A 16,691-nucleotide genomic window follows, 5' to 3' on the forward strand; every position below is an offset into this window, starting at 1 on the left:
GCGAAGATGGATGGATCATTTACACTGAAAATACATTAGAAAGAGGTCTCTTAATGGCCAGTATGAACAAGAGGAATGCTTACAGTAAGTAAAACCAGTTTCATATGGGCACCTGGCAATTGATTTAAAGCAACACTATGTAACTTTTAGCGCGAGCTGTAGTTCCAATGAGACACCCTGTAGGGGGACCGAAGCGGGAAAAGTTACATAGTGTTGCTTTAAAGGTCCCATGGCATGAAAATTTCACTTTTTGAGGTTTTCTTAACATTAATATGAGTTGCCCCAGCCTGCCTATGGTCCCCCAGTGGCTAGAATTGGCAATATGTGTTAAACCAAGCTCTGGGTATTCTGCTCTGCCTTTGAGAAAATAAAAGCTCAGATGGGACAATCAGATGGCCCTTTCTCTGCTGGTTGGCTTGGTTCCAGGCTTAAAACTCAAGCATTTAATGAAACGTCAATGAAGATATTGAATGGAAAAAACACCAGAGCTGTTAAAAAAGTGGGCGATCACTGTTGATCTCTATTACCATGTGTATTTCTTTCACAGCAATCCCAACAATCTGTCCCAAAATGTCCTAGTTAGATTTTAAATGCCGTAAACGTATTATTTGTTTATCTTTACAATCATTCACCAAAAGAACCAAGCAGGCCTGCCTTATTGCATGATGCAAATTTTCTTCAAAACCTGCCATTTTCAGTGTGTAGCTTTGTAGCTCGAAGTTTGTTGTTGTTTCCCGTAACAAAGGGACTTTGAGAACGACACCATAGTCAGGCTTTATCCTGGAAATGTACTTTTGTTGATCCAGACTAATTTAAGACAGACTTGAAAAATTGTGAACCTGTCCTTTAAAGGCTTAAAAAAACCTATAGCATATAGTATGTCTGTTTGCAGGGACTTGCAAGGACTGAATTTGATAATCACAGTTAGTTACCACTGAAGTGACTGAAGTCATTTGATGAAGTCATATTTCTATACGAACTGTAACTGTAAAGTTTCATTAACATGTGTTTAATCCTCTCTGCGTCACTGCACATGTACGTCACGTTTCCACGTCTCCCACTTCTGCGAACACAACACATGGCAGCCAATGCGTCTCACATGATCTGTGGCGACCAACACAGACAGATGGCATCTCGGATATGCCTCGGCCAATAGCATTGTTCATTTGACATAATACCCAAACACTGGCATCCTCTCCAATATCCCCTCCTGCAGTCACTTTATGATCAGATCACACAAGCCCCCTCCTCCATCCATCTCCTGTGATGCAAGCAGTTCATCTCTGCTGGGGCCCGCTTCTATTGACTTAAGATCAGGGTTTTAAAAAGACTGGCGGAGATTGGCAGGTCTCATTTTCTGGAGCACAGACACATCTGCTTTCTTGCCTGTTCCGTCGTGTTCATATGATTTGCGGGTCTGGGATTGATGCTGCTTTTTGTTGTAATCCTTATGCACTCTGTATGACACAAGACAATGGGAGTTCATTCATCAACTCAATTTCAGCTATTTCAGCACAGATCACACATGAATTTCATCTTTATTTGGACATATCTTATTTTCTCTTACATAATGCTGCATGAAGCAGCATACTATTTAAACACTACGCTACATAAAATCTGCTAATCTCCTTGGCAGTAAAATTCAAAGATAAATTAATGATGTAGTATACAGTCTTTCTTAGTTTTCTTATCCATAAAAGCAAATATTTAATTTACCTTTTAACACCTCTGTTGCTTCAAACACATCCCGGGGTTTTTGAACCCTGTGTCTTTCATTCTAAAGCATCAATGCTCTTTGCAACTTTTAACTCTGTAATCCTCAGTAATCCCAGCTGCCTCTTACATGGCATAATGCATGGTCGTTTGGGCTGCTGCTCCTCATATTCCCTCATTTGATTTTTTTTAGTATAAACAGCTTGCAACACTGAAAACTTGTTAAAATTTGGATTTTGTTCCTGAAGAATTGTTGGGATCACATCACACATTTGTATGTATAATATGACTGGGTTCAGGAGGCAGTTTTTACTTTGTCAAATAAAAAATAAATAATCCCCAGAGTCTGCTCTGCGTCATCATAACATGTGAAATGTGCCAGCAGAGGCTGCAGAAAGTCCAATGCCATTCACACACATCTTGTCATTCCAAACTAAATCAGGGCAGATGGACTTTTGGTTTTCAGCCAATGATGCAATATTGTACAAAGATGAACAAGTTGGTCCTTGGATTAGAGAGGGTAATCTGCAAATTTCATGTTTTATGTAATTTTGAAATAATGTGCATGTTTGCCACTGATGTCTACACAAATACCCAGTGAGTGGTTTAGTGTAACTTCATAATTGGTAGTGCTCACATTGATATTGCAGCTAAGAGGAGCAAAAGGGGCTTGTATCAGGATGATATATTACATATTTTCAGAACATCTGGTGATGTTTTACTAAAAACAACAGCAAATGTAATACACATCTTATTCTAACTCCCATCATATGCATATTTGTGTTGTTCTACATTACTATTATTCAGTGTTTGATTCTGCTGCTTTGTTCTTAATATTGCTCTAAAGTTCACAATATTGAGGATTTGGGAACAGTGATCTCAAACCTTGTTTTACACCCTCTTTATCTTTCAACCAAGAGCTGTGGTTCCACAGCTTCTCCTTCTGTCTCCAGAAGGAGGCATTAGAGTACATTCGCAGGCTCATTAAGGAGGTGTTGGTCTTAAGCTGTCACACAGCTGTCTCTGTGTGTTTCACAGAGCATTCAAGACTACAGTCTAATGATCTGAGCCTTCTGGACTCAGTATGTTGTAACCCTGGACAGTTGTAGCTGGCTGTGACCAGATAGGCCACACTGTCACTGTCAACTGAGTAAGTTAAAATCTAAAATAAGTTTCAAAAGGTAAAATGTATCTACTGTCAATAATCCAATTGCATATTGATCTAAAATTGAAATTCAGTTGCCCAATGGAAAGTAGCTAAGTACAATATAGTCAACTACTGTACTTAAGTACAATTTTGAGGAACTTATATTTTACTTATTTTTTTTTTACTGAAGTCCACAGCTGTAGATATTTCCAGATTAATATTTGATGTAGCATTTGATCATTATACAAAAGATGATAAATAAATAAATAAATTAAACTAAAAGTAAAGCAGATCAGCTTCATCTTGTAGTACTGATTCAATAATTACATCAGTAATTATGTAATTTACCATGTAATAAAATTAACATGCAGTTATGAGTACTTTTGATACTTGCTACTGACGCATCTGTGCTTGTAATAGAGTATGTTCATAGTGTGGTATTGCTGAATGCTTCTTTCACCACTGTTGAAATTACAAATTAAGTTCTTTTATTGGTAGTAAAATGTGTATTTTGACAGCAAAAGTTTTTTTGACAAAAGACACCAATTGAAACAGATAAACCACCACATATAAAAGTAGTAAACAAATGAGACGCAGTCCATTAAATCAGAAAATAAACATATCGTGACTGCTTTACACCTGCGTAGACGGATTAAAGGTCTTCCTAACGTTATAGCTTTGGTTCCCTTCCCTCAGGCTGATCTCTTTAGTCAGTTCAAGTGTCATGAAATCTCTTGTAAGGAGCTTGGTTGGATCCCAAATAAACAGTCTCGCTTGTTGAAATCTGAATGACTTCTTTCTTCCCAACAAGGGATCTGGGGTGAGGAACGTTAAGCCACTAGTGTGTCAACAAAGTGTTCAAAGGGTGGGATTTATCTGTAAAAGAATGACACAGAAACTTGAAACAAGCAATGAATGGTCGTGGATTGAAAACATGGTCTCATGGTACACATGAAGGGAATATCTTTCCCCATCACATTAAAATGACATAATTGATACACAAGGAATTTAGCTGTATCAGTGTATCTGAAAACACACACACACACACACACACACACACACACACACACACACACACACACACACACACACACACACACACACACACACACTTAATTGAATTTCAAAGTTCATTCTTGTCCTTGGAAACATCAGTTGACAAAACAATTTCACCTTAAGGACCATTTAGCGGCTATTCTGGAGCTTTTGATTAGATCACGCCATCTTCATCATTTTCAAATGAAGTCTGCCCACTTGTGTTTTTTTCTATTTGTCTATGAAACAACATGGATGAAAAAAAGAACGTATGGTGATATTTGGTAGATTGGATCTGCTGATAAAGATCATAACAGCTCCAGGGCAGCTACTAAATGGACCTTCAAGTGTGACTGTTTTGCCAAGCACTATTAGTGTTTCAGCATCCTCTTCTGCTCCAGTTTCATCTTGAGCTCTGAAACCAGCGCTAAGTTCACAGTGTCCTGTCTGTTCATAAATGGCTTCTTTCTAGGTTTGGGTGCCACTGTTGCTGAGACGGTAGGTACCGCCCACTGCCTTTCACCTGGGATGTAAGGGGGTGGTGGAGGGGGAAGAGACGGGGCGCACGGCGGCAGAGGCCAGTGTCTCACAACGTTGGTCACATTGTTGTTATAGTTGACATTCTCCACGATGACCTCTGGCTCCGGCTCTTCCTCTTCCACTCTGAATTTCTCTCTGGCAGTTTGTGGTGTCTTGAAGGGGTTTTTGAAGTTCCAGGTTTGCTGTTTCCGTGCCCTCCTCCTTACGCGGCGGTTGGGCAGGATCCTGTTGGACTTTTTGTTGCGCATAAATGTTGCAGTGGAGATGATGACTGTGACTATGACCATGAGACTAATGACACCAGCAAGCATGCCTAGGATTTGCAAAGGCTTGTTTCTATTCTGCATCAAAAATGATCCCAAAGGCCCCCCACTGAGTTGGGTCTGTAAAAGAGCACAGGGAGAATTCATCCATGGGACTGAAGTCATAGTCTGTCACACAAAGATTAACTTCTAAATATTGTCCCGCATATGTACTGTAGTACTGCATGTATTGATCATTTGGCCAAAAATATCATGTGAGGTGCAAAATACAAAACTCTTTAAAATCCTGGTATAATTTACTGCAAATAATACTGTTTGTATAAAAAAGATAATATTTTTAGATGTCTTGCAAATTAAACCTACTGAGCATACTTAAATTCATGGTTCCGCTGTTTTATATTTTGTCAAGACAAGATCAGAGAGGTTGACTGGGAAACCTATAGCTGAGACCATCCAGCATTTGAGAATGAATATATGGATTGATGTGAAAATGAAAAAAACAGAACTAATTTGGTTATTTTGGTTGTGGTGTCATAATGTTAGTATTAACTCAAAACATTGGGAAAAAGCATAGAGAAATTGTGCTCCTGTACTCTTTTACAGACACTTGTTCTGCATCAAAATCCTTTTAAAATGAATTGCTACAAATTCTTGGTACCACAGAGTAAAAACAACAGTAGGCTACAGCTGTGCTGATGATCTCAAGGCAAGCTTCACTTATGGCACAGGCCTCCTTATAATCTTTCTGATCTTGCCCTGAGATTGTACACGGGACTTTTTCACAGAGCTCCAGTATATAAAAGTTGAAATGAAGATTGTCAGTGAAATGGCGAAGGTGACAAAGGTCAAACAAATCCCAAACACAACCCCTGGACGTTTCCTTAGGCCCAAGAAGTGTGAGACAAATCTGGATTTTATCTGAAAAACATGACAATTGCATTTGTGTGAGATTCAGATTTTTTTCTGACTACAAATAGTGAATTGCTACATAAGCAAACAACTGGTGAACCTGCAGTTCTGGGCTGTGATGAAATGGATTATTCTTCAGAAAAGCTGCACCTCCATATACAAATTGATCAGATGTTTCAACACTTGATTATTTGCTTGCATTACAATCCGTTGATAGAAAAATATCATTAATTGGAATATGGACGGTCACACTATCAACTCTATCAACTAATGGTTGCAAATTTGAACATTCTAGTTTTAATGTATTTGAAGTGTATAACTTGAGAACAATCTGTATTATTAATGATAATGTATCATACAGTATATAGATATGACCCAGTCAAATGGGTTTGACTGACATATTGCTACACATCTACTTTGTTGCAACTTACAGCTTCAGTGATGTCAATCTTGATAACCGCAGTGGTGCTGAAGGACGGCTGGCCTCGGTCCCTGGCCTGCACCACTAGTGACCAGGTGCAGTCTCTCTGCTTGGTGATGTTCTGAATGATGGCCATTGACTTGATGTAGGATTTGAGCATGATCTCCCCCGTGTCAGCGTTAATGTCAAAGATGTTGTTGTCTGGCTCAGCTTTCATGATGGCATACTCAATGACATTGTTGGGCACTTCTGCATCGTCGTCTACAGCCTGTGTAGATGCATTTCATTGAAAAACGTAATGGTATTGAGTCTATTGTTGAGTTTCATTTTATCCGACATAGTAAATCACAAAGGAGCAAATACCTCTATTTTCACTGGTGCTCCAATCACCATAGTCTTCTCAAGGAAGTTGTCATTGAATGCAGGTGGGTGGTCATTCAGGTCCAACACAGTCACAAAGACCTCAGCCAGGCTGTACTTCCCCTCTGCATCCTCTGCCTTCACATAGAAGTTATACTTGGACCTCACCTCCGCGTCCAGGCTCGCCCACGGCTGGGTGTAGATGATCCCAGATGCAGGCTGGATCAAGAATCTGTAAATGTGACAGGAATTTATTAATTAAATTCAGATTTACCATATGCATGCGATTGCGAGCCATGTTTTTTCCACACAGTCTTGAACATTTGTGTGTAAACCTTTATTTTCTTAGGCTTACTAAGAATGTGTACACTCTATTTTCAGATCTGAGCATTTTGCTCACGACTACCTTTGTGGAGGGATGAGTTTCACACTCTGGGGTTTACTACAGAGGCTTGGTACTTTAGATTTACTATTATTTCGGCTACTGATAGCCCTTACCTAAAATACTTTAAGAGAGACAATTAGGGGTGTACAAAGTTACCTTTACCTAGCTGAGCAAACATAAATAAGATTATATAACTCCCCGGATGACATAATTATTTGAAAGTTCATGACTGGTTCCTCAAACCAGTTATACCACATAATGGACTTGATGCAATAGTTCATGATGATACCACAGCCAATTAACTATAGTCATGAAAGACTAAAGTGTTAACATACAGAGGAAGAATGGAATTACATGGTTTCTCTGACTGACTTGTTTATTCACCCTACAGTGACTTTGTCACAGTCAGAAGCAAAGAACAGTCTATTTTCTCCTCCAATCCCATTAAAGGATTAACAAAGACAGAGGGCAGCAGGCAAAGATCAGGACTGCATGGTCCTGAGTACTCTAAAGTATTCTGCAAGATATTGTAAAAAAGTGTAAAGTCAGAAATATAAATACATAATTTTGCAGACACAGTACCAATAAATGTAACCATTTATTGCTTCATTACAAATTTCAGAGCATTTTGGGGTACTCTGAAGTGACGGTTTCAAAAGGGTTTTGACCAAACAAGCATGCACTAACACTGAGTGTTTCAAATCTCTCTCCTCTGCTTACTTTGGAAATCCTTTTCCTGGATGCCATTTGACTTCACATATCTCCTCTAATTCATCGCTACAAAGCTCAACATCTGTACTGAGAGGTCCAAAAATACTCTACTACTACCTACAATTTCATCGTACACAGCAGCAAGTGGTTTCATGGGAACAGCAATAAGAGATTAAACACGTCCCTTCTAACATACACCTGTCTGTTTACGTGGGAGCTGCACGTTACAGGTTCATGTTTCCTTTGCTTTTACTGTTTCCAAATCCAGGTATTTTGGTCCTCTAAGGCATACAGATAGAAATGTGTTTAAACTTTATACAAAATGCAGGTGATAAAGATCACATGCACACTATCTGTAGTGACATGAAAGGAAAAGGCAAGTTCTGGGCATACAGTGTGTTATTAAGAAAGAAAAGTGACCACTGAGCCTTTTTCTCAGAGGTCAGACTTCTAACTGGAAATCTAATAAATGTTGAGTTGAGAGAAAATACCTGCAAATCTCTGAGGGACTACAGGTGCAATAAACAGAACAATATGAAAAACAAGTCTGCTGTCATATTTCTGTAGAGCTTACAGGTAGATGTGCTTTTGCTGTAGATGGTCTACATTTACAGTAGTACAGTGGTCTACAATTAAAATACCACATCTGCCATTTAATTCAATTAATTTCCTGAGATGAGTGTGACTTAGATATATATAAACATATATATGGGTTCACACTGACATAATCACTACACAAGGACCAATGAATAGACTCGGGGGGAGCCATTTCTTTTAGTTGAAGTTCACATTCTTATACTCACAAGTCAGCCCCAGATCCGTAGATAGAGTACTTCACTTCACCCCAAGGTCCTGAGTCGGGATCTGTTGCCTGTGGATGAACAGAAAAGACAAAAAAAAAACATGCTATGAGTTTGGTTGTGGCACTTGCCTAAATTAGGTCAATTTAACGTAACTTTCACAGCAGTTGCTTAATCTGCAATTCTTCTTTAGGAGTTTAACTGCAACATGTGGTGTATCCCACTTACTTTAAACCTCAAAATATTGATTAGATTTATTTGTACCTCTGTACTAAAGTAGAAATAATAACTGTTGTCTGCCATGGGCTCAGTAAACTGAATGAATCTGTGCAGGATTGGAAGATAATGCAGGGGTCAGCTATAAAAAGACAGTTTTTTGATGTCAAGGAACATCATCATGGGCATCGGCTAATCTGTCTGTCTGTCTGTCGCTGCAGGGATGCCTGGTCGCTGTCTCTATGTGTCCAAGGTCACTTGTTGGCTGTTCTTTTATCTGATTGAAATTGCCTGGGATCAAGGAAATGAGCCTCTGTGGTGTTCACGCAAGGGCAGGATTTATCAGCGAGCACCCCTGTTGCTTTGAGCCTTTGCAGGGCTGATATGAACTGACAAGGGCGAAGGATGATATAGTCCAAAATTAAGCTTTCTGTAAATTTATAAACACTTTTCTATCTATCTATCTATCTATCTATCTATCTATCTATCTATCTATCTATCTATCTATCTGTCCTTTTTTTTTAAATGGCCCAACATGGTGCTTAAAGTGTTCATGTTATTTCTGCACATATTTCTGTGCTGCAGCTGCATGTGCTACTAAGTATTAGGGGGAAACAAATCTGGGAATTTGGTGTTACACAACAAAATGAAAGTGATAGCCATCTGGCAGCTTACCTCGCCTAGCTTTTATCTACATGTTTTATGACATATTATCCCAACCCCCACCGCTCAAAAAGTCTACATTTAGAGAATTAATGGCCCTCTTGGGTATTTTGTTAAAATCAGCATTCCTCTTTAGCTCATAGTGACGTACATTGGTGTTGGCATGTATTTTTAGACAGAATGAAGACTGTCTCACCGTGACTGACACCACATTGGAGCCACCGGGTGAGTTTTCTGGAATTCTGGCAATGTAGTAATCTGAGGAGAATTTGGGAGCGTTGTCGTTAGTGTCCAGGAGATGAATGACAATGTCTGCTGTGGCACTGAATCTCTCGGGTGTGTCGATCTCAACTGCAAGTAGCTAAGAGAGAAGAAAGATTCAAAATAAATGCAGTAAATGGAAAAAGAGCAACAGATGTGAGTGATATAACGCTGACATTTGTTGAGGAAATGTGTACGTGTGCTCCCATTTCAGTCTACTGTGGTGCAATGGGTTAACCTTGTATGTGAGAAAGTGGTGTTTCTCATAGTCCATCGCAGCAGAGTCTTCTACTAAGATTGTGACCTGGGCCTCATTGAGTACAGTCTGAGGAACGACTCGCAGCATCCTTCCCGGTCCGATCAGTTTCAAATTGAATTTAGCATTTGCACCCTGCAAAAGCACAACCCACATCATCACATTTGTCAGAAAGTCTCATTAGTGAAAATGACCGTTATGTTATACATGCATGAACCTATTTATACTACTGTAATCTGCATTTGTTACAAAGCTATCGCACACAAGCAGACATACAGTATAATCCATGTAGTATACAGTCCATTCAATCAATATAAAAGCTTTGTATCTTTTCATTATTACAGTAATGTATGAGAGATCAATAGGATATCAGTAGCAGCAGCAATATTCTTGGTGAAACATAATATGGCTCGACAACAATAGCTTGTCCTGATGTTGTAACAGTATTATCAGAAAACAAATTTGGGGAACATCAGCCATTTGGTCGAGGCTCACACAATGAGCTGGAAACACGAAGAGACTTGCATAAGCTGACAAATGGTACAGCTAGGGAGCACCTTTTAATTTGTGTTGGCTTACTTTCAAATTTGTGTAATTTTAAAAGGATTGTCTGTGATAATGGCAGGCTTAAAGTCATTTCACAGGCGCAGAGGCAGAATCCAGCCTGAACACAAAGTTGTGAATTACATCAGTTTTTTATTAGATAAAAATGTAATTTGGTCGGAAAATGAGTGTTATTACATAATCACTGTTCCTTTCACCTGGTTAACTGAGGCAGCTTTTAAAGGCTATAATACTGTGTCAGGGCTAAAAAATGATACCTGCTCAGTAAAACATCACTAAAAATAGCTATTGTTTGTGCTTTTTTTAGTCATTTTCATAGCAATCAGTCAGTATATGAGAAAACATGGAAGACAATAATGGTCCCCCCACCTGATCAGAGTCGTTGACAGTGATTTTCAGCCCCCGGAGTATCTCTCCCTCTGGTGGATGCTCATACATGGTCAACTCAAACATGTTCTTTGGGCCGTTCTCTCCGTAGAAAGTAGGTGGATTATTGTTCAGGTCCACCACACGGATCACCACCGTGGTCACCTCATAGTCCATGAGTCTGCCTTCAGGACTTACTTCTGATGCCTGGACACAGGGGGGTAAAGGTTATACAGGAGCCTGTGGACTTTTTAATCTACCAATTTCACCAGATCAGTTGTACTTCGTAAACTGCAACATACCTTTACTTTAATGTTAAAGATTTCTCTCTTCAGATATATGGGGGGAGTCAGCAGAGTGATACAACCACTTGTTTTATTGATGCTAAATACACCATCGTCACCTGGAGAGACAAACAACAGACAGACCAATGAGTACTGTTGCTTTATTTCAAAATCATTTTTAAGTTAAATGCTTACCATCGTCAAAGGAATAATGGATTGGATTTGGGTTTCCCGCATCGCCATCTTTGGCTACAACAGTGAATATTTCCGATCCCTGAGAAAAAGATCATCAGAAAGGTTTTGCTCTTATATCAGTAGTATAACAAGGTAGAAGTTAAAGATAACCAGGATACATGAATGCCCTGATATAAAGCTGGCTTACTATACAAATGTATCAATTGATACTACTGATATATTTAGGCCTTTAACATAATGTAACTGTGTATTTGGTTGCATCACATTGTCAAAAAACTAATGATATACAGACTAAGATTTTCCAAAACACCTAATGAAGCAGGACATTGTAATTTCATGAACTATGAAGAAGGTAGCATAGGAATTAAAGCTGTGTAATATGAGACAATACTGTGTTGTGGTGTGGGCTCTTTTGTTGGTTCTTATTTATACTGTGGCTATAGAAATAAATTGCATTCACTATGTCTTGCTATGCTGTGATAATTCAGTGTGATTGATGATGTGATAATATAGCATGTAGCACAAAATTAAAACATGCAGTAGAAATAATAAGAACTTCACTAAAGGTTTAAAGACTTGCTATGAATAGTTGTTATTCAAACTCAAAGGTTGTAAAAGAGTCAAAGTAGAACATCACTGAAGGTTGTTTTCATACTCACTGACTCTGAGATTTCATAAACGTAGCCAAAATATGGTGTCCCAATAAAAAATGGCGGAGTGTCCTGTGCGTCAATCACATTGATCGTCAGGGTAGCAGAGGATGACATAAACTGCTCCTTGCCATTAAAATCACCACCACCATCCTGGAACAAAAGCAATTCAAATCTACATTTTAGAGACACAATGTTGAGTTAGGAGTATAACAGGAGTGTAGTCTGGTGGAAGTACATTTCCAGGATAAAACCTGACATCTGGTGCGTGGCTCACTCACCAGATGTCCCTTCACTTTGGGAAACAACAACCTTCGAGCTAGCAAGCTACATGGTGAAAATGGCAAGTTTTGAAGAACATTTTGATCATGCAATAATGCAGGCATGCTTGGTTCTTTCGGTGAATGATTGTTAAGATTAACGAAGAAGATCTTTAAGCCATTTACTATCTAACTGGGACTTTTTATATTATATTTTATGTGGCGGTGCAAATGCTCCACCAAAACAAGTTCCTTCCCAAAACTATTTTGCAGAGGCCCTGTCACTGCGTCTGGAACGTAGCGGCAACCAAGATGGTTGCAATTGGTTTTCGTTTTTTTTCTCCTATCCTAGAATGTATGTGTGGTGTAGCCAACCTTATGTCTGGCAATGCAAGACTAGCATGAGTGTAATATTGTAAGATATTTTTTTCTATAGCTACTGTATGTTTATTTTTTCTAATGTTTATACATTTTCTAAGGCGGGCCCTGTATAAAAATCATACAAAGAGTTCCGTCTGTTTTGAGAAAGTACTTAAAGGTGCCCTGTAAAGTTCTCTTGTAAACAAACAAATGTGTGTTCACATTCAGTATTTCTAACTCAAAAGTATTTTGTGTGTCCTTGAGGCCTACCAAATGTGTTGAATATATTTCCTTCCTCGCATCATAGGGTAGGAACAAACCACCTACTGTATGTGGTCATTTGGTTTGGAGGACTTGTTGGTTTACATCCATGTATGATTGCCTTGTCTTATCGCAAAATCACTTGCTAGCATTATTTGCAGTCAAAAACTTTACAGGGTACATTAAAATTGAAAAGTACACTATTTGCATGACAGAAACATTTAATGAGTTTTGATGCACCCATTACCCTTGCAATGACAGTCACAAAGTGTGTCTTTGTTTTCTCATAGTCCAACATTTCTCCAGACTTGATGCGAAGGATACCACTATGTCGGTCAATAGCAAACAAAGTGGACTGAGGATTCTGTAACAGAGAAAAGGACAAAAACAGGCTTTTAAAAGCACACACAGAGACACATTTCAGATCAAATAAGTAAAAGCCTGTCTCTGAAGCCCCTTAAACCCCATTTACAACCACTCACGTGAGATATCATGAAAAGTGGTCAGATGGCTGTCATGACCTGGCATAAAAACACTTAGTAGCCATTTGAATTAGGTCACATTGTCTATCTCTTTGTCCATCTGGATGTAAAGAGCCCATATGCTCAAGGACAGAGCAGGCAGGTGAAAGCTGCTGTGTCCAGATGTGCAAAGCCTCACCTGTCACTCCAGGCCAGCTGTTCTTTGGTCCTAATAGTCCAAAGTGCAACTTAACATTCTCTGCCACCCTTTGCCAAAGCAGCCCTCTAAGCCTCCAATACCTGACACAAATGTAATTGTGATTTAATCCCCCCCCCCTTCATAACCACACCAGCATATTCAGGCACATACACACATAAGCACTGGAATCATCCAACTGATGTTAACCTTGTTATCAGTACATCTATACATTATTTCTGTGACAAGAAGATTACCATTCAAACTGGCTAGTTTAAGTTTGCACATATTAGGATCATTTTTTTATATTCCGCATTCATTTATTGCAGAAGCCAAAGTGTGTGGGGTATGAATGGGCCAAGTGATACCTGGAGGAAGAAGGTGACTGAGCCCCCTGAGCCTGTGTCTTTGTCCACGGCCTCGACTTTGTAAATGCTGCTGCCAGAACCAGTTGTCTAAAACACAGAAAATAATTAAAGTCAAATAATGAAAGTCTCTACGTTTAAAAAGAAATGATGCAACATATATTTTCTTTCATATTTTTCCAGTAATACAGTATACTGTCCTTTTAGTGTTATGTGGATAGACTGACACTTCAGGCTTATAAAGCATACATATTTGGCGAAACTTACTTCCAGTACATCAATGATGGCCGGCATGTTTAGGAATTCAGGCTTTTCATCATTTGCATCCATCACAAATATTGTGACTCTTTCCACCACCTAAAAAATTTAAAGAACAAAATAATGCACATGTTCAAGTTTGTTTTAGTTTGATTCATTATAAGGGATGGCACTAAATGCTATAATCATATTAAATCAGATGTTGATACCTTGCTTTGCCCATCTGTGATGCTGACAAGAACGTCGATAGAATCTTGTTTCTAAGTAGAGATGGAAAACAAGTTCATGTAAAGACATGGTGAAAAAAAATATTATCTTAGTTTTTTAAGATTTATATGTTAAAGTTTAGAAACAAAAAGTAAAAAAAACAACAATCTACTCTAATCTCTATCTACAGTCTATGGCCTATGTTAAGTTTACCTCTCTGTCCAGCTGTTCTACCAATGTGATGTTTCCGGATATCGGGTCGACCCGGAAGTATTCTTTGGACCCTGGATCAAAGGAAAGACCATACCTCACCTCCTGGCCCTCAGGGTCTGTGCCATTGAGACAATAGATCTGTGTACCTAAAAGAAGATGTCATTATTTAGTCAAATTAGCCTCAGTAGATGACTTTTTAGACAAAACCTGTATACACATTAATTTTCTAAAGACTTAAAGAGCACTTGATAAATGCAAAGATTTCTAAAACCAACCTTTACTGTAACCCACATATGAGGAGCGTAGTTAACCCATTTTTTGGGCAAAACTACTGTGGAGCAAACTAGGCTAAGACAGTTTGATAATTACCCTGACTGATGGAAGGTGTAGAGGGACAGCTGCTTCACATTCACAGCCAGCAAACTGTCCCTCACATCAACAAGTGGCACCAGTAGATGAGCATGTTAGTGGGAGTACATACATGCCACACAACACCTGTTCATCTATCAAAGACTATTTAACAGCCTGGACTCCCAGATATTGGCAACCAAAACATACCATTTTGTTGATTGGTTTTTCCACCAGCCTATTTTAGCTGTTTACGCTAAATGTCCTATGTCAGAGGTTGAACTCACCAACAGCCGTATCCTCCGAGAGGCTGAACAGTGCCATGTTCCCATTGTAGTTGTACGGTCCATTGTCATAGAAATAGGGGGCAAAGTCTGCTTGTGCTGAGGACAGTGAAATGAAACCACCATTAAAATATTTCATTTAAAAATTGAAAGTTGACTTCACAAGTTATAAAACACAACCTTGATTAATTTAGTACACTCTGAGGTTTTGATACGACAGTTGTAATTGGTCTGGTATGACACGTACATGACTTATGGTGGCTAATGTTTGCTAATGTTAGCAAACTTAAGCTATGTTGCTCTTTTGTCTGTTGTCACTGGTGGTCACATTGGTCACTGGTCATCAAAGTTACATAGTTTTGCTGTAAAAACTAGAGTAACATAAATCTAACTGACTGTACTGTGTTTCTGCCCCCTGCTTTCTCAATCACTTTGACTGGGATTACAGGTGAGTTACGTCAACCTCCTAAAATAACTTTTCTATACATAGACCTGATCTCTAGTGGCAGAAATAATGCTGTTTTTATTCGTAATATCACAGCCATCTGAATATTATAAACAAATTTATAAATCAAACAAATCAATCCGTATGCTATCATACTCTCCGAGTTTAAACACACATGCATATAAGAGCAACTAACCAGGTTAGGCAAGAATATGAATAAATTGAAAACAGAATAGAATTCAATTATAAACTGAGAAAGAAATTACAATAATCAACCCAGAGGCTGTCAAATACATCTGAACAGTGATCATGACAACATGCCAATTTTTAACAGAGTATTAAGAAGTGAAACTCACCAAAGCAGGGATGCACAAACACAAAAAGCAGTGGCAAATGTAATATCTTCACATTCTTCATCCTAAAGAATGAAGTCATGAAACCGCACCATGAAGACGGCTCCGTTGAGAGTCCTGTACATGAGATGCAGCTCTCAAGGTGTTGGGTGCGACTGGAGAGGGCTAAAGACAAATGCTCACATGCTAATCCAATGACACATCTTAAGAGTTACTTCTAGGCCCCCTCATTCCAACTGGGCTTCTCCAACCACCAATCCACAGGAGACGGCTCTGTCTGTCTGCAGGGCAGACAAAACAAGGATATACCACAACTTTTCCGATGATGGACAGGTATATGTGTCACAATTTTTGTTTTTGGTGTGGATCAACAGCTTTTAGTTACCACAGATAATAAATAAACAGACAAAAGATGCTTGTGTTGTGTTTGAAGGTAAAAAAAAACTAACCGGTCAAAATATCATGACTATACAAATGTCAAATTCTTGTCAGTGTTTTAAATACTATTCTACAGTCTGATACAAATTTATAACTATATGACAATAAACTGTTACCACCCCTGTCATGGACAAAGTAGAGAGATTACAATTATGCAGAATGTATGCTGTTATAACTGTCAGTGTTTTACCCATACTGCATACGGTTCCATCTGCTATGCACTCCACAGCCATCTGTTGCATTAGGGAAAAGAAAACTCCAAAATGTTTCTCCATTAGTAATAGAATAATCACAAAACGATGTAAATGATAGCAGTGAAGGATCTGATGAGATTATAGTTCCTGTGTGATTCCTGTCCCTTCGGGTAGAAATCATGAGGTAAATATGTGTCAGTTTATGACAAAAACTGAGAAATCTAAATAAATGATAATGACAAACAAGGCAGGACAACATGTTTACCATATCGGAAGATGTGAGTTTTATTTTACGTGCAAAGTATTGTG

At 38.7% G+C, this 16,691-nt stretch overlaps 1 protein-coding gene across 1 annotated transcript; it reads right to left on the reverse strand.

Moving 5' to 3' along the window:
* Positions 1 to 4,266: 4,266 nt before the first annotated feature.
* On the reverse strand, positions 4,267 to 15,201 carry cdhr1a (cadherin-related family member 1a). Its single transcript, XM_028604231.1, has 17 exons — positions 15,150 to 15,201; positions 14,956 to 15,051; positions 14,321 to 14,466; positions 14,110 to 14,160; positions 13,910 to 13,999; positions 13,646 to 13,732; positions 12,868 to 12,984; positions 11,749 to 11,892; positions 11,090 to 11,168; positions 10,913 to 11,013; positions 10,614 to 10,817; positions 9,663 to 9,815; positions 9,360 to 9,524; positions 8,288 to 8,355; positions 6,392 to 6,620; positions 6,039 to 6,296; positions 4,267 to 4,818 (listed from the first exon to the last, which is right to left on the reverse strand). The coding sequence occupies exons 1-17, from the start codon at positions 15,199 to 15,201 to the stop codon at positions 4,267 to 4,269; spliced, it is 2,592 nt and encodes an 863-aa protein (XP_028460032.1).
* Between the last annotated feature and the right edge of the window lie 1,490 nt (positions 15,202 to 16,691).

Source organism: Perca flavescens, chromosome 17, assembly GCF_004354835.1.
Source record: "Perca flavescens isolate YP-PL-M2 chromosome 17, PFLA_1.0, whole genome shotgun sequence".
Taxonomy (NCBI): Eukaryota; Metazoa; Chordata; class Actinopteri; order Perciformes; family Percidae; genus Perca; species Perca flavescens.